The sequence below is a fragment of the Gymnogyps californianus genome, chromosome 7 (genome assembly GCF_018139145.2).
Source record: "Gymnogyps californianus isolate 813 chromosome 7, ASM1813914v2, whole genome shotgun sequence".
Classification (NCBI taxonomy): Eukaryota; Metazoa; Chordata; class Aves; order Accipitriformes; family Cathartidae; genus Gymnogyps; species Gymnogyps californianus.
In genome coordinates, this window is record NC_059477.1 from 9,157,301 (window position 1) to 9,178,018 (window position 20,718).

Consider the following 20,718-nt stretch of genomic DNA (forward strand, 5'->3'; position numbering starts at 1 on the left):
AGATCACTTTGCCTATTGTTCTATATTCTCAATATCTGTCAGTTACATTTTCAGGTGTAGTTGTGTGTGTGGCTTTTCTGATTTTTGGTTTTTTTTTTTCCCAGGAATCTGTCTTACTTGCTGTTGAAAATGTGTTGAAATCACTGTATGGGCCACTACCTGCTACAGTCCCTGGTGAAAGTAATAAAACAGATGTTACCTCAGAAGACATGTTTGTTCATAGAACAGAACAAACAGATGTGGTTGTTAATGAAATGGGACCATCTGGAAACAATGATCTACATGCTCATACTTCATTCCTTTCATTCAGCAGTGATGTGCAAAACTGTCAAGCAGGAAAAAACACAGAGATCTGCTTAAATCATCAGACGTTTTGTGGTGATAATGTACATAGTCGCCTGGACAAAAAAGAGGCTTCTAAGAGTGATGCCTTTCCAGACAGTTCCTTAAATTTATTGTGTGAGGAGGAACAGAATGGACAGAATATGACTGATATTCAAAGTAACAGTGTTCCCGTGGACCCCAAGTCTAAAAAAGCCAGTGAGCATCTTTTGAGTTCTGATAATATTGATGAAATAGAAAAAAATGAGGAAGCCTTAGTCCCTAAAGACTTACCTGAAATCTCTGCTGATAATTGGAGTATGGGCAGTGGATTTAAAAACCATCTAGGAGACAACCTGGAACCTGTTAAGATTTTGATTCCTGAAGTTGGAGGAACAATTAATAACCAAAATGAACATACTGGTGAACAAAGCAATGATCCACAAATCTCAAATCAAAGCATAAAGAAAAGAAATGTGATAAGTGATAAATTTGGACATGTGACGGCTTATGACTTAATTAGTAGTAGAATAATAAGGAAACCAAAGTCTGCAATTGGATTTTTCACTGAAGAATGTCGTCCAAAATTGATAACTGATAATCCAAAGACCAGCATGGAGGACATCCTGCTGAAAATTGAAGAGCAGTGGAAGAATTTGAATGAAGAGGAAAAAAAGAAGTAAGTTTTCAGGCTGTGACTTGCTTCTAAATCTGGTAGTTACCAATGAGTCACCTGTAGTGAATTAAAAAAATAGTAACTTCCCAGGTATTTATGAAAAAGTAGAAAATTATTTTTGACTTTTCAGTGTCAGCATCAGTATTGTGAATTGTCATCTTTTGCTGTGTGCAGACATGCACTGCTGTTTTGAGTTACTCATTTTGCCACTGTGCCGTGCAGCAGTTAGGTAGGGACAGTTTTGCTGAATTGTTATTTAGAGATAACAGGCAAGAAAATGTACTGTTTGAATCCTGCAAATTTCTGTTTTCTAAGGGCTGCCTGTATGTTGTCACTCCTGATGCACTGTCAATGAAAAGCAGCATGGTGATGGATGAGGCACCGTATAGTTCCTCCAGAGCTTTTCCAAGGAACAGTTCTTTTTTATTGCTACAAAGTGAGAATTCTTTTTCAGGATCTTTAGTACTTGAACATTTGGTAAACTCCTTTCCACTACATTTAGTACGTATCCCAACCCAGGTTACCTCAGAATTGTATTTGTAAAACCCAATGAAATGACACAAGGAATTTATTTTTCTCCTAAACAGCTGTTCCAGTGTTGATTCAGAGAGTATAGTACAGTTTGAATTTAATCTGTTTCAATCAAAACCAAATCTCTTCTTAGATTACAATCTGAATAGCTAAATTCCGTATTCTTCTAAAACAGATTGTCACTGAGTTTTTGAAATCCGTCTGCAAGTAAGGGAAATATTTTAGCCTAATTTGGGGCGGGGTTTGGATTAGTTAAAATATTAGGTATATGTTGTCCTTTATGTGGAACTTATATTATGGTAAAAGATGAATTAGAATAACAGATTTTGAGACATTCTAAGACAGTTTTAAAAAAAAAAAAAAACAAACCACCAAACCTTCCACATCTTGTTTGTAATCTTATAAAATGTAAAACACTGTAGGGCATCAGACAAATGAGGAAAATAGAAGTAGTTCTTCGATAGTTTTATGTGTAATGATTTGAATGCATATTGTGATTTGTAGCAGAAAGTTTGGGAAATGAAATTTTGGTTCTGAAGAACAAACTCATTGGAACTGTTGTGAAAATGTGTTTTGTTCATGTTATGGAAGCAAGGAGAGGGAATTAAGAAAAACCACTGAAAAGGAAATTATACTGGCCAAAACACTGTAATTTTAACACTAATGAGAGATTTGATTAGGAGAGTGGTAAGAAGGAGAAGCTATACCTATTGAATTACTGTTAATATATCTGGTTTTTCCTTGACTTCTTGACTTTGTTTGTTTGAAAACATCTGCATTGTTCTGAATACCAGCTATATCAGTTAAGTAAAACCTTTTTATCGAGCTTCTGATTTACCTAATTTAAAGCTCGCTAAGCAAGCAACATGCCATGATCACAAAACCATACATGTGAGAAAGTGTTTTCTCCATCTCTGCATTAGCAGAAATATTAATGTAATAGTAGAAATGTACTCCAATTATATTCATGCTTTTAATGAAATGAAACAAAAGGTTCTGCCAGCTGTCTCAGAAAATTTTAATTTGCTCTGCTTTAGCTTTTGAAATTTCATGGTTGCTTTCCTGGTACAACTGTTATGTTTAAGAGTGTGCCTACAGATTAACTTTGTATTAGTTCAGGAAGGAGACCTCTCTGGTAATGAAGTTTTCCTTATATGTAGGATTGAATGCAGTATATTATATATAGTATATATATTTTCCTTATGTGTAGGATTGAATCCAGTGGATGTTGAAGTGATGAAAAATTTACCACTAGTAGTATCCATACATTTCAGCTTTGGGGTACCTCTTTTCCACTTTAAATCTTTTAAAATTGCCTCAGAAAATAACAAATAAGAAGAGATATGCAGACATCTTTTCCTTCAAGGCAACAATCCAGAAGAACTGTGGTACGTCTGGCAGAGAACGTAAGTCTTGCCTACCAGATACTCTGGATAAATTGGGCCACCTAGAGGTAACAACAAATGTATATACAACAGGGCAGCCAAAGTGCCACAGTTCTACTGAGCATGCTATACCTCCAACTTCATGCAACCTTGCTGGCAAGACACCACTTTTCCTGGGCTCTAGTCCTCCATCCTTCTGTGATAAAGTCATGCGTTTGTTACAACGGGTGTGCTTGGCTTCAGCATCTCTGTTTCTCTCTGTGGCTCCTCCAGCAGGTCTAAATGAGTTTAAATCCCTTTTGGGAGCAGTACAACCAACAGATGTCTCGTAGTGACATAGGATGGCCTTTTCAAAACAAGCCAGCATTTATTACTCAACCGGAATGTAAAATGTTATGGTCTTTAGGTTATAATAGAAGAGGAAAGCTTCCATGCATGTCCATGTTGGCAGCATCGCATATCCCCCTGCTTTGCAAAGCCAGGATTTAATTTCTTGCGCTCACTCTGCTCTTACTTAATACAGCTTGCGTATGTTTCTGGCCTTAATATTTCATGCATATCAGGCTCAGGTAGGAGTGGGAGAAATCCCTCCATGTGCCACGACAGTGGCAGCAGTAGTTATCCTGAAGGTGTAAGAAAGGTTCAGAGCTACACACACCTTATCATAGGACTAACAAATTACCTTGTCAGCACTCTACAGTAATTCTTCATGAGTATATTTGTACCTTGGTAGAAACATCATTTCAGATAGCGTGGCCTTTGCTGTCTGTTGACAGGTAAGAGCATGCACACAGTCAGTCATTAGTGGCTAGTAGTAACTAGTTCATGTGTGGTAGCTTTTTATTGCCTCATAAACTTTCCATGCATCTCATGGCTTGTGTGTGTGTGTGTGCGTTATTTGCAACTCTCTCACATTGGGGTAAATATGCTTGCTTAGCAATTCCAGAAAAATTCTTTTCACTGTATTTTAACCTTTTAGTTAAGATGTTCTCTCTCCTTTGGATGGAGGTCATTTGGTAGTACCATCTGGTCATTGGCCATCCATCATATCCCTAGCCAGCTCCATTCATATACTGCCAGATATTAATGATGAATAATGGTATTAATAATTGGTATCAGTCCTTCCATACTGTTGTTGTCCCCAGCATCTGTTCAGTCATAATAGTAGGTCCATATTGTCCACTCCTAGGAAACAGTGCCAGTCACCTGAAACCTATGCATTTCAGAAGTAAACTGAAAAGCTGATATGGGCAATTAAAAGCTTTTTTTATTTTCCTCTTCACAAAGCAAGGAAACATAGAAGTAGAATGTAATACTCATGGTGATAGTCTGAGTTGATTTGGTTTCATTATGTGAGGAGGCTGATGCTGAGATGTGTTACATTCAGAATGGGATGCCTCTATTCTGGACACATATGAATCTACACAAGTGGCCATTTCCAGTCAGAGTATGCTCAAGTTCAGATTATTTGTCTTACAAGGTCTGAGAGACCTTATATTAAAAGGCTTTTGTTATATGCTAAATATTTCATTTGGGTTTAAGATGCAAGGGGAAAACAATAAATCGTGGATCCATTTTTCTAGTTAAACCAAAGCTGCCTTTGAAACTAGAGTTCATTCTAGTCTTCCACTCCCTCCTTACACCCAGTTTTGCAAATTTCCTTGACTTTAAGTTTTGTAGCTTCAAGAAAGGATCCTGAATTTACAGTCTAATTCACAAAGCAGAGAAGAAACTGTTCTTGTAGCACTTGTTGATTATACTTGCCTCTGTGGAAGGATTTTTGAAAAGGCAAAGGTGTTCCCTCATAGTTCGTAAACCTGCTGTTTTCTTTGATTCTGAGCAAATCACTGATAGTGATGTATATGAATTTGCAAAACTCTCACAATCAAAGCTTGTAAGGCTAGAATTTTTCTGATGGTAGCCTAAAATGATAGGCAAGTTGGCCTTTCTTTGGAAGTGCTTTTGTTTTGGATTATCAGTGTATCACTGAAAGCTCAGTTCTCTTATAGTTAAATCTTCTCCTGCATTAGAATTGGATCTATTCAAAACAAAGTATTTATTGATCTGTTCAAAGGTATAAATGTATTTGGGATAAAAAAATTTCTATTCAAGTGACTTCATCCATTCATTTTAAAAGGAGCAGATGTTTTTTATCTTAATGTTTACTCCATATTTTCTAGGACATGATTTATTGCAAGAAACTATTTAAGCTGACTTTTTTAGTTAACTAAATATTGGTACCATATGTGAATGCTAGCACATCATAATTAATTGCAAATGGTGACCCTTTTGCTGACCTTAATTTTCCAGCATGCATACACATAATTGAATCAAACTGTTCCAGCAAGTAGCAATAAATAAATATGACCAGCTAAAATACTTATTTCCAATACTTACATATGATAGTACTACTTTTTTTAATTGAAGATTGGACTGGTTTGAATTACCTGCTAGAATTCAGAATATCAAATAAGGGCAAAAAGAGGGAGTTCAGCAAATTATTCCTTTGGCCTTCAAAAAAGTAAGATTCATATGCGGTAGGCAAGCATAAACCTGGCATCTATAAAAGTTTAGCTATCTTCCTGAGATTTGTAAACTTATTAAGAATCCATTCAAGTTGTAGAGATTTAGTATGTATTAATGTTTTAACCATTTAGACAACGTTTAGGAGTAGTTTGTTATTGAGGACTTTTTGAAAAATCTGTAAGTTTATTAGTTACAGAATTCTGTGGTAATCATATCTATTCTGTATTCTCACGCTTTATGTGGCTAATTTTAGACCATTTGAAATCAAATGTACTTCTTTATGTTAAGTAAAGCCTGAGGCTTATGAAGTTATTTAGGCTCCAGACTCTTACCTGTCTGCATGGACTCCCCTTGAAGTCTGTAGAGCTCTAGAAGCTTAAATGACTTTGTGAATTGGGCTGGATGTGCCTGTGATCTGATTGTGAATTAGGGTTAAACACAGTCTTTGGGACTGAGGTCAAAAGCAACTTGCTGTAGCTCTTTGTATGATGCAGTTTACTCCTCCCCCTACAGTAATTTAGGTTTTGCTGGCTGTCATGATGAAGAAAAATTTCCAACTCATCATCTTCAAAGGGTAATGTAATACGGGCACAGTCCCCGATGTCCTTCCATCTCCGTCATAGTGGAAAGCATATTGATGTGGCTACTTGAATGAACCATGGGAGTTGTTCTTGTCTGTTGAAATGGTTACCTTGCCTTTTGTTTTAGTATGTTAGGAGTTGGAGTTTGGGGTTCTTTATCTGATTATGCTACTGGTTTGTTTTCTCTTTTTAAGTTATGAAATAAAAGCTGCTAAAGACCTGGAACGGTACAATAGAGAGGTCAAGAAAGCTATGGGACAGACAGTGCACCGACCAACAAAGGAGGCAGAAAAACAGAAACCCAAGCTGAAGACTTCCCCGTCCAACCAGCAGAAGCTTGACAAGATATTTCATGCTCAAAATGAAAAGAAGCAGAAACCTGAACAGCCTACGAAAATTGTGACAGTGCCTTTTTCTCTGAGTTCCTGTAGACATCAGCTCCAGAGACACAAGAAAAATGATTCGGATGAACATGAGCTTTTCCTGATCCGCCGTCAGAGTTTTCCTGATGTCTGGATATTTGCTACTGAAAAAAAGCTAATGTTGCTGAATCCATATAGATTGGAAGAAGCCCTGCTATGTAAAAGATTACTGATGAATCATAAGCTTCCAGTAGAGAAACTGGACAAGCCAATTGTGTTAACGGACAGGTATAGTACAATTGAGCAAAAATTTGTATTTTATTTCAAGTATCATTTGGTAATTACTTACAGTAAATTCTGGTAAGGCCCTGTTTGCTAATTCTGTGATTATTTGTACATTTGTTTATCTGTAAGAACAGATTTTTATGTTTTGTATACTTTTACCTTACAGTAATGAGCAGGCTTGGTCATACTCCAGTTGAAATAAGTATGAATTTTGACCAGTTTTACTGGTAGTGCAGCGAAGACAAATTTCTTCCCCCAGAGGGAAATTAAATGCTCCACATTTTCACGACTTCACTCTAGCTAACTTTCCCCTATGGATTAGGGAATGGCTGATGTAATTATTATTATTATGCCTAAACTTGGTCACTCTTTAAGATATGTGCATAGTTGCAATTCTGTTTCTTTAGACAAATTGCTTTTTCAGAATACTTTTAAAAATCTCGATGACTCCTCATCACTTACTACTTTTTTCTGTATTTTTCTCACAGTTTTAATTTTCACATTAAGGATTTTCGTTTTTAACACTTCGGGGGTATTTTTTTTTTCCAGTCTTATTGGTGGATCTCAGTATATGGCCGCTCTTTATAAAATGCAGAAGGATTACCAGAGTTTCAATGGATCAGGTTGTTTGTCAGATCCAAGGCTTGTAGCAAATGGATTCCAGATAAAAGTGATAGAAGGTATGATGGTTTTAAAAATCTTTTAGTTATATTGGGACTTGTTTCTTCTGATTTAAGAATTTAAATGATTGTTAATGTAGATCATGTTATTCTACATCACCTTATCATTGAAAGCACTAACATCCTGCTTTCCTTAACATTGAGATTTGATTACTTGGCAAAGAATGTAATCTTCTACATAGAACATTGAGTGATGGAAACTGATAACTGAACAGAAAACTTCAATAGTATTTCAAAGAATGCTCTGAAATCCACATTTTACTGACTCTTTTTTTTTCTTCTTTTCTCAAAATGCTGGATGTCGATATCCTTAATAGCCATTCTGATAGAATTTAGATTAAAGTGATGAGAATTCCCTAGTCCTGGCAGCTTCTTCCAAGGTGATACTTACTTGCAGAAACTTCTGCAAGTGTGTGCTTTAGCTGACTACTCCTCTGCTGTTGAGCAGTTGAGGAGGTCCAGTAAGGAGCTGGATCTGGTTATTGACTTACTTTCATATCAGAGTTGTAACACAGAGCCCAAAGGGGCCAGTGAATAGAGGGTGACAGGATCACCACACCTTTTGATAGAGTTCAGTCTGAACTTTTTTTTGAGACAGCCTACTTTTCAATGCCTCTACATTGATCACAGAATAAATCTGTTTCATATAAGATCCTTTTACCTTAGCAAGAGAGATCAAATGTTTATACATTTTTCTGAAGAACAATTTATAGGGATGCTGTTGGCAACCCACCCAGGGTCAGTTCTGCGGATCAGGATTTGTCTAGCAGAATTCCAAGAAAAGCAAACATCTTTGGGAGTAGTACCTAGCTGACAGCCCAGAGAAAAGATTCGCTATAAGAGCTGTTGGAAATGCTATAGCTTCATGTGTTACAGATCCCCACATATGTACAGCGATGACAGATCTACTGTAACATATGGGATCTTTTAAGAGTAGGTACAAAAAAGGGATGTAGAGCAACTCCTTCACTCAGAGGCTGGCTCTTGGGAAGAACAGAGCCTAAGCTGTTTTCTTTACTGAATCATACACAGCAAAACCAAGGAAGCTTCTTTCTGACTGGCTAAATCCCTACATAAATAGCAAAAACTGTGTAGAAGAGGTGTTCACGGTAATAATCTTAGATTGAATGATTAGGGGAATAAAGCGCATATTCTAAGAGGCAGATCTTAAAAGGTTTATTCAGTCTAGCACATCAAAAGCTGAGGAGGTCTATGATACGTCTCTAGACAAATATGTGAGAAAGGGATTGTTGCTTAGCCTTTTTGCTTACATACCTTCCCCCCCCCCCGCCTCCTGCTATTGTAAGTTTGCTCAAAATCTAATTGATATAAACTGGATGCGAATAAATTGAATGTGAAAATTTGAAGACAGTTTCTAGGCAACAACGGAGGAGAGTTGTTGACCGATCTTGTGGTACTGGAGATTGGGAAACTAGTTTTAAGATAGCTTGATTAGTTTACGAGCAGAATTGTACAATATAATAGCAAGGCATTCGACACAGTAACCAGGAAGTAGTAACCATCTTCCAATCCTGTGTTCCTAAGTATGTAAAATTAAGGAAATGAAATCTTGTGAGGAAACTGTTCTCATTTGGTTTACAGTTAGTGAAAGTAAAAGTGCTTTATATGCACTATATAGGGCTACGAACCACGGTCATGGACTTGATCAGTACCATACGGCTAGCCCGTATGAAGAATGGGAATCTAATTCAGTTCTTTGTCCCAGTCTTATATTTTAACTACCTGAATGAAACGTTAATAACATCTGAGGCTTGTCAGTCATGTTTATAAGCTTCTGTTGATGACATTATAGCAGTTACAGCCTCTGTTATTAAAAGAGCATACCATTGCAGATGAAGGTAGAAATACCAGCAAACAAATGGAATTTCTCCCAGCCTGTTTCCCAACGGACCCAAGGATTTTTACACAATACTTCCTCAGTCCCTCCTTTTTGTTTTTTTTCTTAAACTCATCCCTGAAATATGCTGTCTTCTCCAAATGTGCTGCTATCTTCTACAAATACCTATTAAAGCTGATTTTTAGAAACACGGGTATTAATTATTAACACTCCTTACGTGTCCTTCTCTGGGAATTTCACTATGCAGTTTGAGGTTCTTTAATTTATAGATTCTTGTTGTATAATCTTTACGGAAAGTGACCTGCAGACCAGGAGTGATTTGTCCCACTTACACCTGAGTATTCTATAGGATTTCTCAACTTTGAGAGAACAAGTTCACCTCATAAAACATTCTTCACTATCCTTATAAAAGCATTTTTTTTGTTCACTGTCTGAATTCACTGTCTATTTTGGGGGTTTTTTGAAACTCAGACACAGCCTGAAAAGGGGGCATTCAGATGTTGTTGAACTAGAAGTTGCCTCAGAAAAGTTTTGTTTCTTCAGGATATATTGCTAACTTTTTGGGACAGGGTTGCCACTTTGAATGGTGGATGATAAAGTCACAGCTTGCTGTGGAGAGGTGTCCAGAATGCAAATGTGCACTTAACTCATGGTAGCTGGAGAGTTTCACCTTAGCAGCATCCGTAGGAGCGCACCTGAACCCTATTCTCTGTTCACATACCTTTATAACTCATTTTTTCCCAACTTTTTGGGTGAATTGGATCAGTCCTAGTATTTGCTGTTTCTCAACTGAACTATCAACTCTGTCCACTGTAGTATATTTGAAGGTCTATACTTTCCTTTGGGACTTCAACCCTGACATGGTCATCTTAGATGTCCCTTTCAGACTGCTGGTTAATTTCTTATTAATAGCTACTAGTACATGGCTTCCTCTTTCATCCTGGGTTAAGAGTTTTATTTTCTGTAGTAGAAAATTTCCTTTTTCTGACAGACACATCCTCTTTTTATGTCACAAGCAAAGGTTCCATTTCTTTAGCTTTGAATTTGAATGTGAAAGTGGTATTTCTGGTAATTCCTTCTTGCAAAATAAATCCTTCTGTTGATCCATGTGGATAAGTCTGTGATGCCACCGGTAGCTCTAAGATACCTTCCAAAGCGAGAACAAAGGAAACTTAGCTGCTCCAATTCGATGTTTGGCAGTTTTGGCTGCAGAAGAAGAGGCTTTCCTTGACCCATGGTGATCTCTGAAGAGGACTGTCAGTCTAGTAGGTGGCATTGATTATTTGTTTAAATCTCCACACACATTCTGCCAAAGGAGAAGAGAAGGACCCTGAGTATTGCTGGCCATTATCATATATTACGTCTACTCATGATACTCAGATATTAATTTGGAACGCAAAATCTCTTGCTTTGGTATTGAGCACCTCACTAGGACTGTTTCCTAGATGATTATAATGACTTGAATATAGGACCGTAGATTCAGTCCTTATTTCCTCTTGGTGTGTGAGGTGGTCAACAACAAGAAAATCTGAACAGCTGCCGTAATTTGGAAGGTGACTGGTAATTCCTTTGTTGTGTTGGGCTTGCATCTCAACTGGTCTTTGTTAAAGATGCTTCTTCGCAGTTTAAATTCCTACCTTTTGGCAACGTATGGCACAGAGGAACTTTTTGTAAAGATTTTGATTCTGATAGTTTCTTACTTGAAAAAAAATAAACATGTAGTATTAGTTTTTCCTTATTTGGATGACTTGTGTGTAAGGGATAACTTCTCTCATAGGATAAAAAAAAAATAATTCATTAGTCTTACACTAAATTTGGCAGGTCTTGGGATTAATACTCGGAAATTGAATCTTATTCCCTCACAGTGCTTGGAATTCATAGAAATACAACTATACTCTTTAATGGCCAAGACCTTTTAGCTAGTGGGGTGGTTCTGAACTTTAGTTACTCTAATAACCTACCAGGAGTCTTTCTCACGGGCATAGCATGGACATGCCTCACTCTGAACCCCATGGCACCATGTGACACCAGATGCACTACTCCTAGTAGGTTTTTGAAAGGTCTAATTAGGCCTTTTCTTCCTAACAAGGACACAGTTCCACATGGAGTTTTGTTCTTGTTCTGTCATTTTGGTGGGAAAACTGTTTGAACTTCTGGCAATGTTTTCCTTTTTCACAAATGCAGCCTTTGGATAGTTATTTTTACAAGAGCACGAGAGTTTCAGGCCTTACTTGCCTATTGTTTCATTTGAGGATAAGTCTGTCCTTTGAATGCTCTCTTGTTGCAAGACAGGAATGTAATTTAACTTTGCTCCATATTGTTCAAAGACTGTATGACTGCAGCCAAAGTTGTTCTAAGTATCCTAGATCTTGGACGTGCCCTATCTTCTTGTTTTGGTAGACTAAGATCTTTTGTAATGTCTCCTTGTCTCTACATTGATTGCTCAGCAGTCTAAGGAGTTTTCAACTAGATTTTTATCTGGATAGCTGACAATGAAAAACATGTTGTGAAATAGCTCAGAAAAAGCTTCTTACTGGAAGTACATTAGTTAGGCAAAATCAATGGTTTCTTTGTGGAACGTGCCAGTTGTTGTGATTTGCAAAGCTGTGACGCTGAGCTCCAGTCTGTCTTCCCCTGCCCTCCCACCCCCTTGTGTTCTGGCCTTACTGAGGCTTCAAGTGATGCTACCTTTGGGAGAGCAGTCTGTTTGCTTTTACTTAACTCAGTATTCTGGGATCTGCCAGGCATTTGTTTACTGGGTATAGCTTGCAATGACCCCTACATACAGAGAAGCATTTCAAGAAGTAAGATGGATTACTTTCCGTCCAGTTCTTCTTAAGATGTGTTTGTTATATGTACCTTCACTACACATCTGTCTGTTTGCCTTTGTGAAAGTCCTAGAGAGATGTGAATTCTTGGCTGGAAGGCAACTGAGAGCAAGGAACAAGTCTTACCTGTTTTTCTAACAATGGCAGGCGTTAGGCCATGCTCCAAGGCAGGCTTTTAGGGTAGAATTGTTTGCCTGATAGAATATGTGTACCCAACATATGTATATACAAAGAATGTGCTTACAAGGCCTCAAAGAGCAGTAATAGGTAAATAACCCATCTTCCTAGGTAATACAAGCTGCCTCAGCTCTTGTAACCGACCAGTGGAAAATCATGCTGCTACTTAATTTCAGTTTGATTTTGACCATAGACTGGAAGGTAGATAGTCTTATAGCGTCACCTAATCTAGATGGCAGCTGGAAGAGAACAGTTTTTCCTGGCCATCAAGAAGGAATTATCCAAAGATGATTGTGAATGCTTTGTTTGGAAAGAGAAAGGGGAAATCTGTAGCAATGAGAAATCCACATTTTTAGTCAATTGAAAGCTAGTTTATTTGTTCACGGAAATATTTTCCTTGGAAGTTGCAAAGCATTTCATAGAAACTGCCATGGAAACTGCTTGAAGACTGCTGTTTGAATACTCAAAAATCTTAACGTATATTTTGTCAAAAATGTACAAGTACATTGAGGCTCGGACATCTGCTTATATCATCAAATGTTGCCAATATCAGAATTCCTGCAAAGACTTGCAGATAAATATATGTTAATCACCATGCAGTGGGCTACTTTGCAGTCTAAAGAATGTAAGCAGAAAAGGAGAGTGACACACAAACAGAAATACCAAAGAAGAAAACTTCTCTTAGCCAGAATTTGTATTGTTTGTTCTTATGTTAGACTCTTTAAAGCCCCCTTTGACTTTCAAATTAATGAGCAGTATGGTGAAGTTAATCCTGGCTGTCAAAATTTGCAGACAGGAAAATTGGTATTGGTAAAACTGAAGAGTATTGAGCGTTATCAGTCTTGTTAGCAAGCAAGTATGATTGGTTTACTGGATTTGAGCAAAAAAAAAAAAAAAAAAAAAGTTTTGCAAATCCAGAACCTCACTGTCATGAAATTTTAAGAGGAAGCACTGGAAATAAAAGTTTTTAAACTGAAAATCTTAACAATTGAAACTTAACTAAATTTTGTGTCCCGTCTTTGGTAGCATATAGAGAGGTAATTATTGAAAGGTTGTCAAATAGACTAAGTTCTCATTTTAGGGAGAAAGCAGCATGATCAAATGGTCTTGGAACAGTTACTCAAATCTAGTCTTTCATTAAAGCAAAATTGGGATAAAAATGAAGAGAAAAGAGCTGAAGGAGATTAAAACCAGACTTTATCTTTTGCTCCTGTCTCTTACTGGCAGCCTTTCCCATGGGGAAATATTGGCATAGTACACCATCTTATCTCACCTTTAATAACTGGCAAACTTTCAGATAGTTTGCTGAATCTGATCACAGGCTTACAGCAGTACATAAAAAATATATCTGTTTTTGTTGGCCACGATTAGGGAAAGACAGCTTGAAAATGAGAAGGAAGACAATGCTGGGTGAAAAAGGAAATAAAGTTTCAAATTTAAAGCAGTGTTAAGTAGGTAGCTGGAAGGAGTTTATGTGATTGGGGGCGGGGGGGGGGAGGTTGTTCTCTATATCAAATTCCCACTCTGGTCAAAGTATCTCTTGCCATGAAGCTTAAAAATGCCCAACAGCATTATTTACCTGGTGACACACACATATTTAGAAAAATTTTCAACCTGCACAGTCCCTGCTGTTCATCTATGCTCTTATTTAATGACTGTCAAATAAACAATGCCTGGTCACGGATAAGCCTCATTCTACTAGCTAATGAAAGTACATTGTGGTGACTTAAATTGCATATATATTTTCTCTCACTTCTGAAATCTTTCACATTGTTGTTTGGATTAGGAACATGAATGATCCCTTATCACAGTTGGTTAGTTTAATCCACTTTGTAGCAATCTATTTGTCTCCAGCTCTTTTGACTTTGCAAAAAGCATTCGTGACTCAGGCTGAATGTAATTTATCTTACCTGGGGCCATTACACAAGAGTGGATTTGTCTTTGTTATGAATTGTATTCTTCCATGCTCTCCTTGTGAAGCTCTTTACTTCTTAGACTTGTAGTGGAGGAAAAGGGAAGGTAGCCGTGCGGGTTGGGTTGGGATTTCTGTGCACCCAACATGGAGAGGAGGAGCTCTGAAGGACTGCATGAGAATATGTGAGCCTGACCCCTAGAGAACTTGCTTCTGACTGGGAATGGAAGAAAAGTCAGCTGTACAGTAGCAACTTCATTCAATTTTTTTGCAAGTAGTGTAAATAAGAAGTGAAGTCTCTTACACCTCCAAGTTTGAATAGGTATTTTGTTGAGAAGGTTGTTTAAATGTTTTATTCATCATTCCTATTCAGAGTGGTACCTACTGCAGCTGTGATATCATATGAGTGATAGTATGAAGTGTGTCACAGAGCCTTTAGTTATATGGGCTTGAGTTCTTCCTCTGTTGTGGTAGGAGAAAAAACTATTTTTTATTTCAGTAGAAGCTGGATTTGTTATGATAACATTTGAACTCTACAGATGTTTAAACCAATTACATAGGAAATAGTGCCAACACTGTTTTAGTTTTTTTCAAACTAAATTGTATTATATTACTAGCTTCTACTGTAATTTCATGTATGTTTAATTAAAGCCATAGAAGCTTTAATTAAAGCTATGCTAAAGACTGGGAATGCTGCAAAATGTTTTAAGCATTTAAACAGTGCCAGCTAGGATTTGTATTAAAATGAGCTGAGACATTTGTGATGTGAATAGGCACACATCATCGTAATGAAACATTGGACAAATAAATGCTTTTCACTCCAAGGGAGGAGCAAAAAAAGTTTCCTAATTGTACTGAATTTGTGAGCCTAATTTACTAAGTGATTTTATACCAGTTTAATTTTCTCTGAATTGTTCCAGAATAGAAATCAAAGCAGTGTATAAATTACTGTTTTGTTTTTGTGTTTTCAGGTGCTTCAGCTACAGAAAGTCATCTGGAAATAGAAGGGATGGCAAATTGTCTGCCATATTACGGTATTTCTGATTTGAAAGAAATTCTGAATGCAGTAGTTAATGGAAGTGCAAAGGAAGTATATGAATGTAGGCCTCTCAAAGTGATAAATTACTTGGAGGTAAGACAAAGCAAACTTCTGTTTGCTTTTAAGTATTGGCCAGCTAAGCTTATAGTAAATCCTTAAACAGCTTGAAAATCTTTCTTCAGCTTTCTGTTCTAATTAATGTAGTGCTGTTCTAAACAGAAGTTACTTTTGAAAAGGAGAATGTCATGTCCTCTCTGAGATGTATAGGTTCTGCATTGCTTACCATAATATTTCCATCAGACATCCAAAAACAGTCATCCAATGTGCTATAATACATGCTGAAAGCTGATTTTCAGAAAGTGTTTCTATATAGGCAGTTTTCAGACTAGAAAGGCATTTCTCCATGTTAGAATACAGAACTGCCATAAAATTGCTTTACAAAGTCTAGAAGGCAGTTGAATCCAGACAGTCATCAAGATTTAACTCCTTTATAAATAAATCTATGAAGAAGTTATAAAATTATTTAAGGTAATAGTTTATAAAAAGTAGGTGTTAATTGAAGCTTAATTCTCATGTAAACCTCAATGAGATGTACATCATGAAAATCAGAAGGTGCACCAGTTCCACTTAAAGAAGAAAAATTCCTATGATTCATTCAAAGAAAGGGCAGAGAGAGACAAATGGAAACTTTTTTTGCCAGAAAAGCAAGCTATCACTGGAATTAAGACATTGAAGTAAAAAATAGTCTCACATACAGTGAACCCCATATGCCTCTGCAAATGCTTGTATTTAGTTAACATCAATAACTTCTGCAGTTAAAGGAAGCACATACTGACAACCAACAGTCTTGTAAGTCCACTCTATTTAATAGTGACTAAGTTCTGCAGTGCACTGACAGAGAGGAAACCATGTGTTCCTCACAAGCAGCCAGCATTATTAGTTGCCAGAAATATAGTACTTGAGTAAAAGAATCTTTAATCTGTTTTCTTATGGAAGTTATTATGCAACAGTTAGAACTGGAATGACTCTTGTTAATATTTGATATGCAAATAGATAAAATCGGCCATCCAGAGACAATAATGGGCGTGAAGTTTCAGAGACAACTAATATATGTGGTACTAGTTAAAGCTGGAGTAACTAACGATAGTAGTTTTCTGTCACTTCTTGTCTAGATGTTTCACTAATGCTATCTTTTATCCCAATTCTTAAGATCTCTGTTCAAAAAGGTTACCAAAATACATGTTAAGTCTCTTCTTACTTAAGCATTTGCTAACATGCTTTCCTGAATTGGGCTACTTCAAAATGGGACTTAGGCATTTACACAGAATATGTGTTTTATCTTTTAAACATTTATTATACAAATCTTTCCCTGTCCTTTTGGGGCAGTAAGTTTACAGCTGCCTTTGGAGCAAGTGATTCTGTTGAGTACTGCTGAACCATTCTCGTGGACTCATGAAAGAAGCTTGAAGAAGGGGTGACTTAAGTGTTGAGACAGGAATGGTTTGTAACTTGGTTTGAAGGCGGAAGCTTTATTTCGTCTACTTACAAATACCCATCAGTCGGATTGAGTGGGATGCAGTTGGTTTATATGTAGAGAGAGAGGGACAGAGATACACACATACATATAAAGGTATATATCAAGAGATTATCAAAGGAAAGGCTTATTAAAAGCAATGTTGATCCTGTGAGGAACTGTTAGAAGATGCATGTGCAGCAGTAACAGTAGCTGGAAAATACATATTAACTAGGAAGTATATGCTTTGCCACCATGAAAAAAAAAAAATACTATAAAAATAAGTTTTTTGACCATTCTGGGGGGTAAACACTGGAAACGCCACTCACCGTCATGTTCAGAATTGCGACTTTTATCATAAGTTTCATGTTTGAGCAGGCAGCATGTCTGCAGCTTTTGCTGTCTTTTGGTAGACCCAGAAGAAAGAACAGGGTAATGCTTAAAGAAGCAGCCTTCCTAGGTAGAGAATAGTCCACAGTTATCTTTTTTTCCACTTGGAAGAGTGGGAGAAAATCCCAGACAAACAAAATGAGAAGATTCAGATTAAAACTTTATGAACACTGCTTCAGGTTTGTACAATGTGAAGGGAGATTGTATACCACAACCATTTCTGTCTAGGCAACATTACTAAAGTACAGAAGAGAAGGTAGTGGCAGGAATGCCCATCTTGGAGGAGGAAACAAAAAACCTGACAACTTCTTTCTGAAGTTGCTTGATTCTTTGAGGATGGGTGCTTCAGTAATTGTGTTCAGCAGTCACTTCTGCTTTCTAGTATTGTGAGATAACTGGATGCAATAGACAATAGTTAATACAACATTAATCTAAAATTTCACTATAATATTTTTAAAACTCTGTTTAGCTGACTTTGACTTCATATATGTTAGTTCTAAACTTTGTGGTGTAGAATGTGTCTTGTGAACTGGTAAACATCTTCAGCTGATACTGGTGCCAACAGGAAATAAGATATTCAGAAACACAAAGCATCTTGCAAAAGTGGACCCTAGAAGAAAAAGAGTGCAGACATGACCAGGAGACTGACTGTGTGTGACTCCACTGTAGAATTGTCATGAAATGACCAGTAAGATATGTTTAGAGTTACATTTGGGTTTCTGGGATTTGGAATATTTATCAGCAGAAAAAAGAAGAGTGACCTTTAAACAATGAGTGCTTAATTCCTGTTTTCTGGTAGCCCCAGGTTAAAGTGTTAAAAAGTGGTACTTTAAAACTATTGGGGTTTTGTTTTTGTTTTTCCTTTCCACAGGGAGAAGCAGTACGTTTAGCTCGGCAGCTGCCCTTTCATTTGTCAAAAGAAGATGTACAAAACACAATTTACAGGATGAAGCAACAGCTTGGAAAGGAAAATAAAGGCTGTGTTCATGGTCGTCCTTTTTTTCATCACTTAACAGATATTCCAGAAGTTGACAAGCACAACTCCACGGAAATTATTCAGTAAATGGAACATTTTGTTTGGCATCGTATTTCTCTTGCTTAATTTTGATCATTACTCTGTCATTTCAGTATGTTTTGTGCAAAGCTTTTGTATAATGACTTTTCATTATCATATGTTCACCTCCTAGAGACTTTTTATTTAAACTCAAATGCTACTTGAAAACTGGAAATAAATACTGTAGAGAAATAACTCATCACTATTTTTTTAAAGAATTTATTAAAGAAACGTTCTCAACTGGTTTGATGCTTTTCTTATTGCTGCAAGTTTTGACAGTATGTCAAAACTTTTTAGATGTGAAGTGGTTAGAAGTTGCTTTCAACAGAGCCTGGCAAAGTTTATTGTACTAAGGACATGAGATGTTAATTTTCAAAGGAATGCCAGATAGCTATAGGTATTTAAATGTGGCATTGCCATATGCAGTTATTATAGTTACACTTCTATGGTGTTGTATTTCTATTTAGAAATTGTTAGCTCGCATAAGTGACTATTGAAGTCCTAGTGTCCAATCTCCAAAAAGCTTTTTTACACACTTAGAAAAGTGTGATTCTTAAAAGTATAATACACTTAAAATTTTAAATCAACAAAAACTGGCCAATGACTTGAAAGTGAAAGGATCAGAGTCACAAGAGCACAGGTTAGCACTGAAAGCAGATGCCAATACATGTGTGTTGGTAAAATGCTATACACAAACTGGGAGTGGGAAACATAAACTGTCCTGACTGAAGGAGAATGTGGCATAACTAGGGCAAAGTCTGCTATATAGAGAGCTACTGATTCTGGTAAACTTGTTCATTCTGTTTCTACCAGAACATAATGTTTACTCTTCTGTTTCAAGTAGTAGCCTACTTCCATAAAGCTACCCAATTATGCCTTCTGTGCGTAGCAGATGCAATGTCTCTGGAAGAGTTGTGTTTTAAAAGTTTAATGAAAGATCACCTGAAAATTCCAGTCCATCTCCAGTTGTTCTGTTGCTAGCAAATCTTGGCACTATGAAAATGTGGTGGTGAGACCTAGCTTTGTAGTGGTTCTGTGGCTGCTAGGTAAATGGTTGAAGGTTGCTGAAAGACCTGAGTGCAGGCTAGTTTGTGGACAGGAGTATTGGACCAGACAAGCAAATGTACAATCTGAAAATGTAAATTACTGATCTATTACTCTGTATCAAACAATGCTGAACTGGTGAACTAAGTTAAGAAATCACATCACAGCAATACATGACAACATACAAATTCTAAACTGAAAGGTAATGATTATGTTTTTATGCCATTAAAGTAAGTTTATCCTTTTCATAAAGAGCAGGGATGATTGGAGGGCACAAGCAGGATATCTTTCCAAACTTAACCGGTGAGCAAGGCACAAGATGAGAATGTCACTGGAAAGCTGGACACTTGTTGGCTGTAAATGTCACTCGGTGCAGAAGATGTGAATTTTTAGAATGGAAGTGAGAAGGTGGATGGAGAGACAGGAAGGAGACGTGACTCTTGGCTCCGAGGGGGAAACAGGATCCCAGCCTTGCGGTGGATGCAGAAGGTTATAGTTTGTTTATTTTTATTCTTGTTTGGATACAAACTGTGAGAGTTTAGAGAGTAGCCATTACAGTGAGAAAAGCCAAAGGCAAGCTGGAGAACAGAAATTTATCTCCAAACTAAGTTTGTTGGACCTCAAACGAGTATGTGCACCAATTTTAGTCAGTTGGGAATATAATGTGTCGTATTTAATGAGATAAATAATTGCTAGTTCTTTTCCAAAAGGTGAATGTCGTGGTTTAACCCCAGTCAGCAACTAAGCACCATGCAGCTGCTTCCCCCTTCCCCCTCCCAGTGAGGTGAGGAGGAGGAAAGAGGAAAAAAAAAGTAAAACTTGTGGGTTGAGATAAGAACAGTTTAATAACTAAAGTAAAATATAATACTAACAATAGTAGTAATGAAATATAATAATAGTAATGAAAAGGAATATAACAGAAAAGGAAGGGGGCGGGGGGGAACAGTGATGCACAATGCAATTGCTCACCACCTGCTGACCGATGCCCAGTTAGTTCCCAAGCCACGATCCGCGCCTTCTGGGCCAACTCCCCCCAGTTTATATACTGGAAATTTGGGGATCAAACCCACGACCTTTTTGCGTTATTAGCACCACGCTCTAACCAACTGAGCTAACCACTGGGCATGATGTTCTGTGGTATGGAATACCCCTTTGGCTAGTTCAGGTCAGCTGCCCCGGCTCTGCTCCCTCCCAGCTTCTTGCGCACCTGCTTGCTGGCAGAGCATGGGAAACTGAAAAGTCCTTGGCTTAAGATAAGCGCTACTTAGCAACAACTAAAACATCAGAGTGTTATCAACATCATTCTCACACTAAATCCAAAACCCAGCACTGTACCAGCTACTAAAAAGAAAGTTAACTCTGTCCCAGCCGAAACCAGGACAGTGAAATAGCTGTATCCTAATTATACTGGAGCAAATGCTAGTATCTTTGATAAGACTAGGATCAACATCGCATGCTTTCATATAATAGTACCGTTGCAGAGGACAAGTTGTTTAATAGGTATTCAGGCCCTAGGCTGAGGCCAGAAAGTGATTGGTAAATTGGTATTCACAGGT

At 37.3% G+C, this 20,718-nt stretch overlaps 1 protein-coding gene across 3 annotated transcripts in view; it reads left to right on the plus strand.

Moving 5' to 3' along the window:
* PMS1 (PMS1 homolog 1, mismatch repair system component) overlaps window positions 1-18,363 on the plus strand; it is a 47,020-nt gene extending 28,657 nt beyond the window's left edge. For 2 of the 3 annotated variants that reach the window (XM_050899804.1, XM_050899803.1), the window contains exons 9-13: window positions 105-1,000; window positions 6,215-6,670; window positions 7,217-7,347; window positions 15,094-15,254; window positions 17,936-18,363. In XM_050899804.1, the coding sequence (XP_050755761.1) occupies window positions 105-1,000; window positions 6,215-6,670; window positions 7,217-7,347; window positions 15,094-15,254; window positions 17,936-18,127 (1,836 nt within the window). In that variant the 3' untranslated portion in view covers window positions 18,128-18,363. The remainder of the gene's footprint in view (window positions 1-104; window positions 1,001-6,214; window positions 6,671-7,216; window positions 7,348-15,093; window positions 15,255-17,935) is intronic. The other variant, XM_050899805.1, reaches the window with a different exon arrangement.
* Window positions 18,364-20,718: the final 2,355 nt, after the last annotated feature.